Raw genomic sequence first — 16304 nt, 5'->3', positions numbered from 1 at the left:
TGGTGACGACCCCTCGGATTGGTGTCACCCCATGGTAGCAGTCGCCAAGAACATTACTGGAGTTCGTATCACCGTCGACCTCACCAAGCTGAATAGCCAAGTTTCCCACCCGACCCACCCTTCACCGACACCCTTCGCCGCTATACGCAGTGTGGACCCGAAGGCAAGGTACTTTACTACAGCAGATGCCTTATGTGGGTACTGGCAGATGGAACTTGCGGAAGAAGATCAGCACCTCACGACATTCATCACACCGTACGGCCGATTTCAGCACTGCAGAGGACCTATGGGTTTCGCGGCTACTGGCGATGCTTTCTGCCTCCGTGGTGACATGGCCCTTCAGGGTGTGGCGAGCTGTGTCAAGGTCATCGACGACGTGCTCCTATATGACGAGGATTACTCCACGCATCTTGAGCGTATTCATCAGATGCTCACCAGGTGCCGCAAGTACGGGATCACCCTCAACAAGGATAAGTTTGTGGTCGCCGCACCTAGTGTGAACTTCTGTGGGTACACCCTCTCAGGCAAGGGCATCTCGGCTGATCCTGGAAAGGTCAGCGCGATCCGGGACTTCCCAACTCCTGCCAACCTGACCGACCTCCGCTCGTTCATGGGCCTGGTAAACCAGTTGGCTGAGTTCACCCCCGACATCGCCGCTGCAGCACAGCCTCTACGCCCCCTGATGAGCCCCAAGAGAACATTCACCTGGACAGCTGACCATGATGAGGCATTCCGTCGCGTCAAGACAGCTCTCCTTAGCCCACCTGTTCTCGCTTCCTTCGACCCGGCCCTGCCAGTTGTCCTCCAGACTGATGCCTCTCGCCTCTACGGGATTGGATACGCTCTGCTACAGGACCACGGCAATGGACGCCTTCGTCTGGTTCAGTGTGGCTCTCGGTTTCTCACTGACGCCGAGACTCGCTACGCCACCATCGAACTGGAGCTGTTAGCCGCCGTCTGGGCCATGTCCAAATGTAGGTTGTATCTGATCGGCCTACAACACTTCAACCTCATGACAGATCATCGGCCACTCATCCCGATCCTGAACCACTACTCCTTGGATGCGGTCGAGAATCCCCGCCTCCAACGCCTTAAGGAGAAGATCTCGCCCTACCTCTTCACAGCTGTGTGGCGCGCTGGCAAGCTGCTCTGCATCCCTGATGCTTTGTCACGAGCCCCAGTCAGCCACCCCACACCAGAGGACGAGATCGCATGTGCTGATGCTAATGCACACCTCAGGACCGTAGTGACCGTGAATGCCGTCATCTCGGAAGAGTCTCCACCGCAGGACGCCGACAGGACTCTTCAGGAACTCCGAGCCGCGGCAAGAGCAGACCCTTCGTACATCCGTCTACTGAACTGCGTGACCTCGGGATTTCCCTCCAACCGGTACGACTTACACAGCTCTTTACTCCCATACTGGAAGATGCGGGACGACCTCTATGCTGGTGGCGACCTCGTCTTGTATGGAGCAAGAGTTGTGGTTCCTGCCGCCCTCCGCCGCCACACCCTAGCCCACCTGCACGACAGCCACAGGGGTGTGGAAGCTACGAAGCGCCGGGCGAGACAAGCTGTTTTTTGGCCAGGCATCGACTCCGACATCGCTAGGTCCGTTCAAGTCTGCGAGCCATGCCAGGTGCTTAAGCCTAGTCAGCAGCTGGAACCCCTCATGAACAACGACAACCCTACGAGGCCCTTTGAGTCCGTCTCTGCGGATTTCTTCGCTGTGGCGGGAAAGTCCTTTCTCGTCATCGCCGACCGGCTCTCAGGGTGGCCTGTTGTCGTTCCCTGCGGAGGCAACACTACTGCCTCTCATACAGTACGTATGTTCTGTCGCTACTTCCGGGAAGTTGGTGTCCCTCTCCGCCTGAGGACTGACGGCGGGCCCCAGTTCACCAGCAACGACTTCCGGGACTGCATGGAGCGATGGGGAGTTTATCATGTGGTGTCCTCGCCACATTATCCCCAGTCCAATGGACATGCCGAGGCTGCCGTAAAGTCCGTCAAGCATCTCATCCTCAAGACGGCACCCTCAGGCAACATTGACTGAGAGAAGTTTGACCGGGGTTTATTGGAATTGCGGAATACCCCCAACTTCACAGGTCGCTCCCCGGCACAGATGTTATACAGCCACCCACTACGGTCATGTGTCCCTGCCCATCCTGAGTCCTTCTCGAGGGAGTGGCAGGCCAAGACCGAGGACTGCAATCGTCATGCAGCCGCCCGTGCTGACCAGGTAAAGGCACAGTACGATCAGCACGCCCGACCCCTTCCCAGGTTGAGTATCGGGCAAACAGTTCGGGTTCAAGACCCGACGTCTCACCGCTGGGACAAGGTCGGGGTTGTCATGGGCTGCGGCAAGACCAGGGATTACGAGGTCCGTCTCCCTAGTGGTCGGGTATGGTGGCGGAATCGCCGCTTCCTTCGTTCAGTACCGTCCCCTAGTAGTGAACCCCTCCCCCACATCCCTGTGAACCCTTGCTTGGACGAGAAAAGTAAGTCCTCATTCAGTGACCCCCCAGTTTTCCCACGTCACTCTCAAAGGCTCCTGGAAAAAGAGTCCGCTCGAGATTGCACTACGAGCGTGAGGGGGGAGGGAGGTGTAGATATATGAGACGAATATGGCTGTAATATGTAACTCTGTACTATTTACCATTATTGATTCAGGTTTCTGTATTATATGTATTATAATCATACTCCCTTTTGTCACCGAGTGTTAATTCAGGCTTTGGGCACATGCGCGCTGTACTCTCATGCGCAGATAGAGATACCCAGAGAGATTCCAAGACAGGACGCTGTTTACCCCTGTCTTAACTCCTTTTTGTGTTTGTACCAGAAATAGAACTTACGGACTTGACATCAGTGTGTTTCCTTTACCCCTGAGTGTAAGGACCACCTGAGTCTCCCACACCATAGGCCATGTTTTTCAGTGCCTCAATATTCCTGGTCATCTCCCCCAACTTCTCAAGCGTTATTTCTTGTTGCTCTTCCTCTTCCTCATCCTTTTTCCCTTGCGCTCCCTCTTCCTCTTCCTTGCCTGAGTCTACTAACTCCTGTAGATCCTCCTCGGTCAGCTCAGTGTCGTGCTCTTCAATTAGCTCACTAATCTCGTCCTCTGCCATGTCCCGTAAGCCTTCAGCAGCCACTTTCCTTGACAGTGCCAGGGTCTTTCTCACCACCTCTGCGATGGCTTCGTCAGGAGAAAATCCAGTGAAATCTTTCACACATTCAGACCACAGTGATTTCCAGCAAGCATTCACTGTCTCAGGCTTCACATCCTCGAACGATTCAGCCACCACAGATACGCACTTGGCATTGTTGAAGCTCTTCCAGTACTGAATCACATCCAGGTTTTGGTCATGGTCTAAGGCTGAGTGCAGTCTGACCATCACATGCCTTGATAACTCCCTGGTCCATTGGCTGGATAAGTGCAGTGGTGTTGGGTGGAAGGAACAACACCTGTACCTTTTCATGCAGCACCTCCACTGACTGTGGATGACCGGGAGCATTGTCGAGGATTAGCAGGATCTTGAACTCAAATCCTTTCTGGTGCAGGTAACGTTCAACCTCTGGCAGGAAACAGGTCGCTTGTTGTCCAGGCCTTCATATTGTGCATCCAGAAAACAGGCAGCATGCTCATGTCGCGGTGTTTGAATGCACGCGGTTTCTTAGACTTGTATATGAAGCCTGGGCGAATGAGGTGACCCGCAGCATTGCCACAAAATAGCACGGTGCACCTGTCCTTGGCTGCCTTGAATCCTGGTGCACGGCGTTCTTCTTGGGCGATGAAAGTGTGCTGTGGCATCTTTTTCCAGAACAAACCTGTTGGAAAAGAAAATACTCGTAGTACACCCTGTACTATTATACATACAGTATACGATATCAAAATTGGTATAAAAATATTACACCACACTGTATGGTAAATCACTACGGAATAAAAATATAAAAGCTACTGTATAAAACTCAGACGCATTTATCCCGTTTTCTCTTACAACACAATACAGTACGTACAGTACAACAGGTATTTGAGCATTTTTAAGGTTAAATGTACAGTAGTAATTTATTGTCTTACCTGTTTCGTCCATATTCCAAACTTGTTCTGGCTTGTAACCCTGCTCTTCGAGTATTGCTTTCAACTCTGCTGGGAAAGTTTTTGCAGCCATGGTGTCTGCTGACGCAGCCTCCCCAGTCATCTTCACATTCTTCAGGCCAAATCGACGCTTGAAATTGTCAAACCACCTCTTGCTGGCTTGGAAAGGTGTCGGAGTAGTCTGAGGTGTCTCAGGTGTGGGGGTAGCAGCACTGGTACTGGGTACGGGTTCCTTAGCTACAGGCGTGAAGCATGTGTGTAGAGACTTAGCTTTCTCCCGGATAAGGATAGAGTCCGCTGCTACACCTTTCCGATGCTGGTCCTCTATCCACAAAAACAAGGCATTCTCCATCTTCACCATTGCCTTCTCCCTCACTTGGCTGACATGCTTAGCACTGTGTGGAGCACTGGCACTTACAGCATCACAGATATCTTTTTCCTTTTTCTTGATGGTACGTACGGTGCTTTCGTTCACGTTGTACAGTCGCCCCACAGCAGCGAACTACATTCCCTCCCTTAACTTATTCAGCAACTCCACCTTCTGCAGAGTCATCACTTTCTTCTGGTGCTTAGGGGTGACTCCAGCTGGTGTCTTTGATGCTCTTTTAGGGGCCATGGTAAATGTGGGTAGCAAGGGTAGCAACTACAATTCTGATGTCAACACAAGCGTGGTTACAGCAAGACTGAGTGAGAGAGCGGGGTGGCGTGACGCGGGAGCGGGCGGTGTCCCGTGTTCGGTGCCTCGCGCGAGTTGAATGTACTTCAATGTACAGAATATTCCTCCGGCGGGGCAATCCGCGTATTTGCAAATCCGTGTAGGCTACATCCGCGTATGTGAAGGGCCGACTGTATATTTTTTTATTTACTGAAGATATTTGTTTTAGCTCATAAAATTCATACAAATTACCTGGCCAGAATATAATTTACATTGCTGGAATTCTTGTAATATGATGATCATTTTGAATGTAAACATCATGGATTTTGCATTAGACATACAAATTTTAGATCTAATGCAAGAATTTTGTTTACACAGAGCAAATATGTTATCTTTTGTGCAAAATATATGACATGTATATTCAAAATATTCCTGGTCTTGCAAGGAATCCAGCAATGTCAATTATATTATCCTAATTTTAGTCTGGGGGGGGGACATTAACCTGGCGACTGTATTTCTCTTAAATATTTATTGTGTGTGCATACCATCATAAAATTAAAATGTTATTTTTACTACAACATAGGTATTGTGTCGGAAAAAGTGGAGTTTGGGAGTCGGCCCAGTCTCTATTTCAATTAATCCCATATGTTCTGTCATTCCATTTAAGTGTTTCTCGTTTACGTGACCTCCGCAGGTTCAATTGACCGCGCAAATCGGGGTATTACTGTACTTATTTCCCATAAATAATTCATTTAGACTTTATTTTATTTGCATTAGTTACAAGAATTATCGCAGCCATTTACTGAATATTCATTGTAAAAAAATAAATATTAAATGAATTATTAATAGGAGATAAGTATTATGATCAGTAAATATACCGGTGTGCATTACTGGCCACTTGAGACACAAAGACGGGCTAAAAATAGCCCTATCTCCCCCTCTTACAGTGGCCAATGGGAAGGGTCTTGGTAATTAAATTTTATTTGTTTATTTTCATTGTTTGTCTAATTTATCATGTTGTATCAAAGTAATATTACTAAAAGTTGTGTAGGTAGTAGGCAGCTACCAAACAGGGAGATACTACTGCCTGGGAAGATATTGAAAGCATAATGTATTGTCTAATGGTAGACCCTGCTTCCATATGGCTGTAAGGGCATTTGTTTTCCAACACCTACACCACCCTTATCTTACTTACTTCTCTTGTCTTAGTTCTTACTCTTACTCAGTTGTTTCACATGTTCTTTTACTTACTTCATTGGTTACTGCATAACCTTAGTTCTATTTGGTAGCATGGACGAGGGTCTAGGCACATGGGTGTGGTAATTCTGGTATCAAGTCATTTGGACAGAAATAAAGGTAAAATACTGTGGGAGAAATGAATACTCCTAAAATACTCAAAGAACAAATTTATTAATATGAAATCAAAAGGAAAAAGAGATATTATTAACATATAACTACCAGGCTCATCTCCTGGGCTTATTGCAGACTCAGTATTTTCTTTACTACTCAACAGTAATTACTCAGATATTACACTCTTACTGCACACAACCTTACTGGTGTTACATTACATTACCTATCAGGACTGGTTCCTTGGCCCTACTCACAATACATAGTACATGGCACTCCTTGCAGATTACTTTACTCCAAGTGGGTACTTCTACTTCACCCACATCTTCTAGTGGTACATCTCATTACAGTTACAAGACTTTACTCCTTGTCCCAAGTGGACAACTTTACTTCTCACACATTATAAGGTACTTTACATACTTACTGACTGTTGGTAGTGCATATCAGATGCACGCACAACCTATACGTTAATACTAAAACCAGCAGATACATGGGTCCACTACCCAACATGGGAGAATTATTTCCAACTAATTATTCCCCACGTACATATTACAACACACTCTGTGGACATATAACTTCCAAGGAGCATCCCAGGGTAGGACACTGGGCTCCCGACCGTTGCTGTGATCGGTGGTAGCCAGACACATGACGAGTTTGGGGTCTGGCTCCACGAGGCAGTGGAGCAGATTAATCAAGCCACATCGGTGCCATCGTTTCATATATTGATCCCTGCTGGGTATCTACTACATCCGGGGCAGTTGTTGAGTGATCCAAGAGTCACTATTGGATCTGGAGGCAGACGGAGAGAGCAGGCGTCGGGGGGGGGACGCTCTGTCTCCCTTACTCGTGCTATAATACCCCTGAGTTGCCAGCGATCGCTACTCACACAATGACAGAGATTACAAACAACTCAACTGTTACTCATTCAAGGATGACCCTCAGTTGACAAAGGTCTGGCGAATTACTGCAGTTGATTTACACAGACTAATCAAGATTGAGCTTGCAGGAAAAAGTGGAATAAACAACGTATTGGCAACTGTCTTCACAAAGGTGGGCCTTACAGAGGGATCACAAGTGTAAGCCTCGATGGGGAAAAACACGTCTTCTTCTCAGGGGTAGCTAACCAGCTATCCTCTCATGTTTTGCGGTCATGGAGTTTGATAAGAATCATTAGTTAAACAGACTAGCAGTCAACGTGACCATGACATGGCATCACGAAAATTGTGACCAAGTCCCAGGTTGCTGATCTGACTTTCTGCCTCATTTACACACAATTGCAAAGTTTCAATTGTTTCTCTTACTTTGACAACACAACATACATACAGTATATTGTTTCTCACTTTTGATCTTTTTTTTCATTTGTTGAATTATTATTCCGATAATTATTTGTAAAACCTACGTGGTCTCCCAAGGTAAAGCCTGACGACAGTCTGCGTGGATGTGTCGCTGAGAACTTCTTATGAAGAGTAATGTAAATAAAATAGTCTAAATGAATTATTTATAGGAAATACGTATTATGATCAGTAAAGAAATGCATTATTGGCCAACTCGGACACAAAGACAAGCGGGAAAATGACCCTTAAAAGTGCGTAGTGACAGCGAGTGCTGGATGTAAAAAAATAAAAAAAACGCTTTCCCCTTTTTTGTCTCGTCACTGGCAAATGGCAGGCGGTGCATGATGATAGCTGCATTTATTACCGTGGTATGTTGTTATTTTATGGTATGTTAGACATGTTTATAATACATTTTTATTATTTCAATATACGGTAATCTTATTTTTAATCCAGCTTCCCTAACGTAAGTTTCAGTATAAAATAATTAGTGGTAGGACCGTGTGAGTGGTTTACGATGTTCTCCATCACCACTCTTGACACGCTAAACCACAATATGTAAGAGGTAAGAATTTTATACTGTACCTGGTATTTAAGACGACCCCTAATTTTGGGCTGACTTTTTTATGGATCAAATTCCGTCTTATAGGCCGTGATATACGGTACTCTGGACTGGCCATGTTACCCGCATGGACGACAGTAGACTGCCAAAGCACCTACTTTACAGTCACCTTACGAATAGTAAACATAACGCTGGTGGGCAACTGGAGAGGTATAAGGATAGTCTTAAGACAAACCTGAAAAAGTGCCAAATCGACCCCCTCACCTAGGAGATGATTACTCCACACCGTAACGCTTGGAGGAGCACCACACGAGAAGGTGTCAATACTTTTGAGTTAGCCCGACTTCATAATGAGGCAGACGAGTGCCAGTGCCGGAAACTCTGCCACCGCCCCTCCCACACTAGATATAATCCCCCACATGTGCAACATCTGTGATCGACTCTGCCGGTCCCGTATCGGCCTCTTTAGTCACCTCAGAACTCACCAACCTAGGTGACATCCTTAATAACTCATATCATTATATCTTAGCTAGACTTTTGGGAATTTTCCGGAAAAATTCTGTGCAAATTTCAATTTCGGCTATTGGAGAGTTCTGGGGTCGAGAGATTCCGGCTAACGGAGATATAGATTTTGCCAAGGCTTTCTACAGCGTACCCCGTGAAAGGCTGAGAATCAAACCTAAAGGGTTCGGGATTCAGGGAATTGTCCTAGCTTGGAACAGAGATTCTGCCCGACCTCAAACAGCGCGTGGTGATAAATGGTACGAGATTGTCATGTGTACCTGTGAGAAGCGGGGTACCACAGGGCCTGTTGTTGTTTGTCCACTTCATTAATAATATGCCAGAAGCTATACTCTCCTCCATATAGATGTTTGCTGACGATGCCAAGTTATTTAGAGAATTAAGAACCAAACAGACTGTGAAGAGCTAGAGAGAGATCTATGAGCTTTAAGAATAGTCGAAGAAATGGCTGCTCAATGTCACGAAGTTTAAGAGGATGTACCTGGGTCACAGTAACAGTAAGGAGGTGTATCACATGTCCCAACAGGGCGAAGAGATTGTATTAAGTGAGACCGAATGTGAAAAGAAGCCTAGTGTTTATGTGGACAATGAAACTTAAGTTCTCAGACCATTGTGAGAAGAAAGTGAATCGGGTAACGAAACTAGTAGATCTTATCAGAACTTTGTTTAGATACCTGGATGGTCCGTCGCTCGTCGCGATCTTTAAGAGTGAGGTGCTTCCCCATCTGGAGTACTGTCACCCCGTCTGGTCCCCGAGGTATGCCAGAGACTCAATTAATTAAAAATGTCTCATGAGGGGCCACCAGACTGGTACCTGCTCTACGGAACCTCAGTTAACCAGAGAGATTAGAATGCCTGTAACTACAGTACCTACCTTATACTACAGACGGGCGAGAAGCGACCTAAATGAAGTTTATAAACATCTCGGGGGACACTACTTGGATGAATGTACAGTCGGCCACAGGAATAAGTATACACACTGTAGCTGTAAGGTCTGAAAATGGTCTGGTAACGTTGAAACTGTGCATCCAGACTCATGATGAAACTCAGTTCCCCCCACCTTTATCTCTAACTGTTTTCTGTTTCCCTTCCTTTATTCTTCTATTAACTCTTCTTCCTTCCTTTACTAATCCAAATATCAGTCAAAAAAAAAGTAGGGTAAGAGAAAAAGTGGGGGAGGAGGAGGGAGCTGTACGATAACTGCAATCCTATTCGGCAACAAGTTTACTTCCATTGGATACAATATATTCCTTGTAATATAAACATAAGACACGAGTAAAACATTTGCAACAAATGTATTTATAACATATATGTAGGGATAAAACATAAATTACAGGTCATTTTGTAATTTTGTCTGTTCTGTTGAGGACAGTGTTACCAGATATTTTGACTCAAACACGAACAGTAGGTGTGTTCTTATTCTTGTGGCCGAATGTACATTCCTTGAGCTGGCGGACGCTCGCCCCACAAGGGGTCACAGCTCAAGGTTGAAGAAGCCACAAGTCCAGAAAACTGAGGGCAAACTTTTTCGGAGTGAGAGTTGTGAACTTTTGGAACATTCTGGTAGAGAATGTTGTGACGGCTCCGAGTGTGAGATCTTTCAAGACCAGACTTGACCAACACTGGAGCAGGTTCCGATATATTCAGGAGCCGGTACATGCCCAATACTTGCCAACAGTGCGTAACAGACGTGACCGATGGCCACAAGCGGCTAACGAGCCGATCAGTGACGAAGAGTATAAAAGTAAAAGGATGTACATGGCCTGTTTTCCCCCACCTAAATTTTGCCTTTTGCATGCAGTCTCCCACAAGACTAATGAACTTATCTATTCCACAGTTTTCCATTTTTCTTGTATGTACTGTACAGCAAGCCCTGACAATTCACGGATTTTTAATTCACGGTCCTCTATTATTCACTAATGACACCCTGGAAGTACCCAAGAATGTCTAAGGGTAGTTTTGAAGTTGCTGGCATTTTGGACAGGGAGCCATTCATTCTAGAGACAGTAATTTCTTTTATCTGTGTTGTGTGTGTGTGTGTCTACACACACACACACACACAACACATACAAGTAAATAATAATGGCAAAAATCTTCTCACAAATAATCAGAAACAAGACAACAAAAATGCTTTAAAAATATTAGGCCTTTCCTCAAGTCAACTCCGTGCTTTGTTATTAAAGTTATAACAAAGCACGGAGTAGACTTGAGGGTAGACTCACATTATTAAAGCATTTTTGTTGTCTTGTTTCTGATTATTTGTGAGAGGATTTTTGCCATTAGTTTGTATTTGTATGTGTTTTGTGTGTGTGTGTACATACACACACACACACACACACACACACACACATTTATACAGTATAATACAGGTAAAAGAAGAATTTGCCCTAAGAAATGAATGAAGCGATTGCAAGCCATAAGGGAACGCGTTCTCTAGGGACGAAAATAGATGAAGCAGGAGCCCTGCTGGTTGACAAACTGGAGTAAGTTGGGAAAGAGATCCTTGCTAAGACTGAGGAAGTAGCTGATAGAATGGAGGTGGTTGCTAAGAGGAGTTATGCTGACGTATTAGGAGGGCCACGGGGGGGGGCGGAGAGTAATGCAGAATCAGTACAGGTTCTACAGCAGATTGGGACTTTGAAGAAGTGTGTCGAAGAAATGAAAATTAACGGACCTACGGTTAGGGGAGAGGAGGAACACCAGGAACGGCTCCAGCGCAGGAACAATGTAATAGTTTTTGGAGTCACAGAGAGCCAGGCGGAGGGATCTGTGAGTAAGGAAACACACGATAAGGTGCTGTTTCAAAATATTTGCACAGAGGTTCTGAAGATTCCAGCAACCCCTCAGGATGTGAGGAGGCTGGGACAAAAGCAGGGGGCTAAGCCTCGCCCCCTCAGGATCACACTAGTGAGTGAGGAGGAGAAATGGCAAGTTATTTGGCAGGCAAAAAACTTAGCAAGGAGCGAGGCATTTCGGGATGTATTCATTCACCCAGACCGCACAGTAATGCAGAGGGAGCAGCACAAGAAGCTCCTGCAGGACTTGAAGCAGAAGAGGGAGGAGTTGAGGAGGAACGGGGACAGGTGTACATGGGTTATACTCAGGGGGAGGGTAGTGGAAACAAGTGTGCCGACACAGGGCCAGGGAGCAGCAGTGCACCCTCCACCCACTCAACCCCCCACCCAGGAGGCGGCACCAGCTCAGCCTACCGGACAGGAGGGAACGAGCGCCTTGTAAACATTGACATTTCTAACCACACCCTGCAAAATACAGTGTACTTAGCAAATGCTGCAGCTTCTGAGAATGTGGGTGGAGCGGGTTTATTACTAAGAGCAGAGACGTTACCGAGAACAATTTCTGGCTTGAGTGTCATGTACACTAATACTGACACGTTCCTTGATAAGAGAGAGGAGTTTGAAACACTACTAAGAGTACACCAACCAGATATTGTAGGAGTTGTAGAACTGTTGTACAAGAACAGGAGAATCGACCCAGAGGAATGTGAGTTCAGTATTGCTGGATATGACTCATTTACGAACCTAACTCAAGAATCCTGCAGGAGGGGTGTGGTTATCTACGCTAGGCAAGACCTTAGAGCCAGCCAGGCGAGGGTACAGGGAGAGGATGTTTTTGAAGAGTCCAAGTGGTGTAAAATTAAATTAAAGGGAGGGGACTTACTTATCGTTGGGTGTATCTACAGATCCCCAAACTGTAGCCCACTAAATCAAAGGAACTTAAGAACCTTAATAAACAATGTGGCAATGCTCAACCCTAGCCACCTCCTTATCATGGGGGGACATTAACTATGGCGACATCGACTGGAGAAACGAGTCCACCCCGAATGACTTGAATAACCCTGCTACTCTTTTTGTGGAAACTCTGAGAGATAATTTTCTGTTCCAACATGTTAGAGACCCAACACATTACAGAGGGGAGCAAACACCCAAGCCACTAGACCTCATCATAACAAACGAGGAGGGTATGGTGGCCAAACTGGAACACCTTGCCCCAGTTGGCACCAGTCACCATACAGTGTTGTCATTCAGATTTAACTGTTACCTAGTTCAAGATAAGGCCAGGCCAAGGTGCAAATATTACAAGGGAAATTACAATGGGATGAGGGAAGAGATGAGGGGTATCAACTGGCCTGACTTATTAAGGTACAAGAACGCAGACACTACGCTGAATATCATAACTAGTAAAATGACCCATTTGATCGATAAATATATACCCAAGACCAAACCCAGTGCTTCTAAGAATACTAGGGGATCCCTACACATGAACCATGCGGCGGTCGACAAAATTAAGAAGAAAACCCAGAAATTCAAGACGTGGGTTGGGTCAAACGATGAGCAAGACAGGAGGATGTATACAAGAGCCAGAAACCAAGCAAAGGTAAAGTGTAGAAGGGCTGAAAAGGAGTTCCAGATGCTGGTTGCACGCGAGGTCAAGTCAAACCCAAAGGCGTTTTACCGCTATGCAAAGTCGAAATTGAAAACGCGAGTAGGAGTATCAGACCTGAGGCTTGAAGATGGTAGTTACGCAGATTCTGACCAGGATAAAGCTGAGGCATTGAACAGCTTCTTTTCCTCAGTGTTCACAAGAGAGGATGCAACTAACCTTCCTGCGTTTGAGGACAGACGGTTCGACACAGCACTGACCCACATTGTGTTCACAGAAGAGGGTATTAGAAATAAACTGTCCAGGCTAAAGGTCCATAAGAGTCCCGGACCTGACATGGTGCATCCTAGAGTGCTAAGAGAGCTGTGCAATGAGCTTGCAGAGCCCCTGAAGCTCCTGTTTTGTAAATGCCTGGATGAACAAATGGTCCCCAGTGAATGGAAAGTGGCTTATGTGAGTCCTATCTTCAAGAAGGGCGATAGTCACTCCACGAACAACTATAGACCGGTGAGCCTGACCAGCATAATATGTAAAGTACTTGAGAGTATTATCAGAGATGCCGCGATGGAACATCTACTACGAAACAACCTTGTAAAAGATTGCCAACACGGTTTTATGCCGGGGCGCTCTTGCTTAACACAATTGCTCAAGGTATTGGATATTTGGACCCATATTCTGGAACGGGGTGGTAATATCGACAATATTTACCTAGATTTTGCCAAGGCTTTCGACAGTGTACCCCACGAAAGGCTGAAAATCAAACTGGAAGGGTACGGAATTCGGGGAAATGTCCTAGCGTGGATAGAAGACTTTCTACATGACCGCAAGCAATGTGTGGTGATTAATGGCACGAAATCGTCATCTGTACCTGTAACAAGTGGGGTACCACAGGGCAGTGTATTGGGCCCTCTGTTGTTTGTTTGTCTCATAAATGACATGCCTGACGTTGTACACTCCTCCATACAAATGTTTGCCGATGATGGCAAATTATTTCGGGAAATTAAGAACCAAGTGGACTGTGAAGAGCTGCAGAAGGACCTCTGTGGGTTCCAGGAATGGTCAAAGAAATGGCTGCTGAGATTCAATGTCACGAAGTGTAAGAGGATGCACCTGGAGCGTACCAACGGTAAGGAGGCGTATCATATGTCCCAACGGGATGAAGAAAATGCACTAGTTGAGACTGTGTGTGAGAAGGACCTAGGTGTGTATGTTGACAATGAGCTGAAGTTCTCGGGCCATTGTGAGAAGAAGGTAAATCAGGCAAATAAATTATTGGGTCTTATAAGAAGATCGTACAGATATCTAGACGGTCCGTCCCTCGTGACGATCTTCAGGAGTGAAGTGCTTCCCCATCTGGAGTACTGTCACCCCATCTGGTCCCCGAGATATGCTAGGGACTGTCAGTTGGTTGAAAATGTTCAAAGGAGGGCCACCAGACTGGTGCCTGCACTTCGGCACCTCAGCTACCCTGAGAGATTGGAGCGCCTGAACTTGCATAGCTTATACAGGTAGTTCTGCTATAACGCGATAATTGTGTTCTTGTAAAATATCGTGTTATAGAAAATCGCGTAATAGAAATAACAGGGCTTATGGAGAAAATAGGGTTAGGTGCAGATTACTCGAAATCGAAAAAATTTCGTAGTTAGCCTAACACAAAGGATAGCACAGTCTAAATAAATGTTACATTCATATCTAATAATGAAATCATACAGTAAATGTAACACTTTACCTTGAAAAAATATGAGTGTAGCTTGATGGGGGAGAAGGGTGATTTTGAGGTTGATAACATCGAGCTTCTCTTCAAGTGTATATCCTTTCTTTTACGATAATCACCGGGAATTCTATCATCAGAACGCTTTTTGGAGATATTGTTCTTTACCATATTCACAGTTAATACCACAAAATTGGAGAAATTGTAAGCAAAAATCGCGTTATAGCAAACAAGCGTTCGCGTTATACAAATATTGTTCCTAATTCATAAATTGCGTTAGAGCAAATTCGCGTTATCAAAACACGCGTTTTAGCAGAACTCACTGTACTACAGACGGGCAAGGGGGGACGTAGTTGAGGTGTATAAGCATCTCAGGGGGCACTACTCAGTTGAGTGTCCTTACTTGGAGCTGGTTGACGCTCACCCCACAAGGGGTCACAGCTCAAGATTGAAGAAGCCGCAAGTCCAGAAAACCGTGAGGGCAAACTTTTTCGGAGTGAGGGTTGTAAACTCTTGGAACAATCTACCAGAGAGTGTTGTGACGGCACCGAGTGTGAGCTCTTTCAAGAGAAGACTTGACCAACACTGGAGTGGGTTCAGGTACATTCAGGAGCCGGTGCATGCCAACAGTGCGTGACAGAGGCGTGACCGATCGCCCGGGCGGCTAGCGAGCCGATCTTTTGGTGAAGAAGATAAATGAAAAGAGACGTGACCGATCGCCCAAGCGGCTAACAAGCCGATCAGTGGCGAAGAGGATAAAAGAGTGACCGACCGCCCAAGCGGCTAACGAGACGATCTTTTGGTGAAGAGGATAAAAGAAAGAGAAAATTAATCAGAGACGTGACCGATCGCCCAAGCGGCTAACGAGCCGATCAGTGGTGAAGAGGATAAAAGTAAAGAACAAACACATAAAGGGAATATACATTTCTTAGTACACGAGTAAAAATGCCCCCCCCCTCCCTGGTCAGCAAATGTTATTTGCGGATTTGGTGATTCGTGACCATTTTGAGAACCTTGCCCCCACGAATTTTAAGGGCATGCTGTACTGTGCTCACTTGTAGATATGTAATACAGTACTGTATACGTTTTCCTAATTATGTTTATATATCCAAGGAATGATGGTATGGTGAATGAAGTCACTTCATCCCAGGAAATTTATGAAACAAGAGCACCTGATCCTTCAGTAAGGAATGACCCGGGCCCTTCAGTAGGGAACGACCCGGAACCTTCAGTCAGGAACGACCCGGGGCCTTCTGTAGGGAACGACCTGGGCCCTTCAGTAGGGAACGACCCGGGCCCTTCAGTAGGGAACGACCCGGGCCCTTCTTCAAGGAACAACTCTTCAACGAGGAAAAAGAAGTATGTTGCCTTAAATTTGCTTTTTGATAAATAAATGTATACAAAAGGATTTATTTTTCTACTGAATTATTTAATACGTTATTCTGTACTGTAGTGGTCAGCTAATGGATCTTGAGGTTACCTACCAAAAACGGTAGACTTTATATTTGCTGTTAAAATTATACATCCATGCCGGGTCAATTGAATATGGGGTAGGAGAAAATATGTGGGTGGATGCCACCCTGAACTTGGACCTTAAAGGTAATTTTGAAGGTCAAGTAAGCCAAAACTGGTCAAAATGGGTATTTTGTCACTTTCTGGAGAATTATACACAAGTTTTCATGAAA

The 16304-nt window shown here is 45.7% G+C and overlaps 1 protein-coding gene across 1 annotated transcript in view; it reads left to right on the top strand.

Moving 5' to 3' along the window:
• The window catches only part of LOC121869004, a 53536-nt gene extending 37509 nt beyond the window's left edge, over positions 1-16027 (top strand). The window contains exon 4 of the mRNA XM_042370066.1: positions 15733-16027. Coding sequence (XP_042226000.1) covers positions 15733-16012 — 280 coding nt within the window. The 3' untranslated portion in view covers positions 16013-16027. The remainder of the gene's footprint in view (positions 1-15732) is intronic.
• Positions 16028-16304: the final 277 nt, after the last annotated feature.

Source organism: Homarus americanus, unplaced genomic scaffold (genome assembly GCF_018991925.1).
Source record: "Homarus americanus isolate GMGI-L3 unplaced genomic scaffold, GMGI_Hamer_2.0 scaffold24694, whole genome shotgun sequence".
Taxonomy (NCBI): Eukaryota; Metazoa; Arthropoda; class Malacostraca; order Decapoda; family Nephropidae; genus Homarus; species Homarus americanus.
Note: the sequence above shows the minus strand (reverse complement) of the source record. Positions and strands in the feature narration are given on the sequence as shown.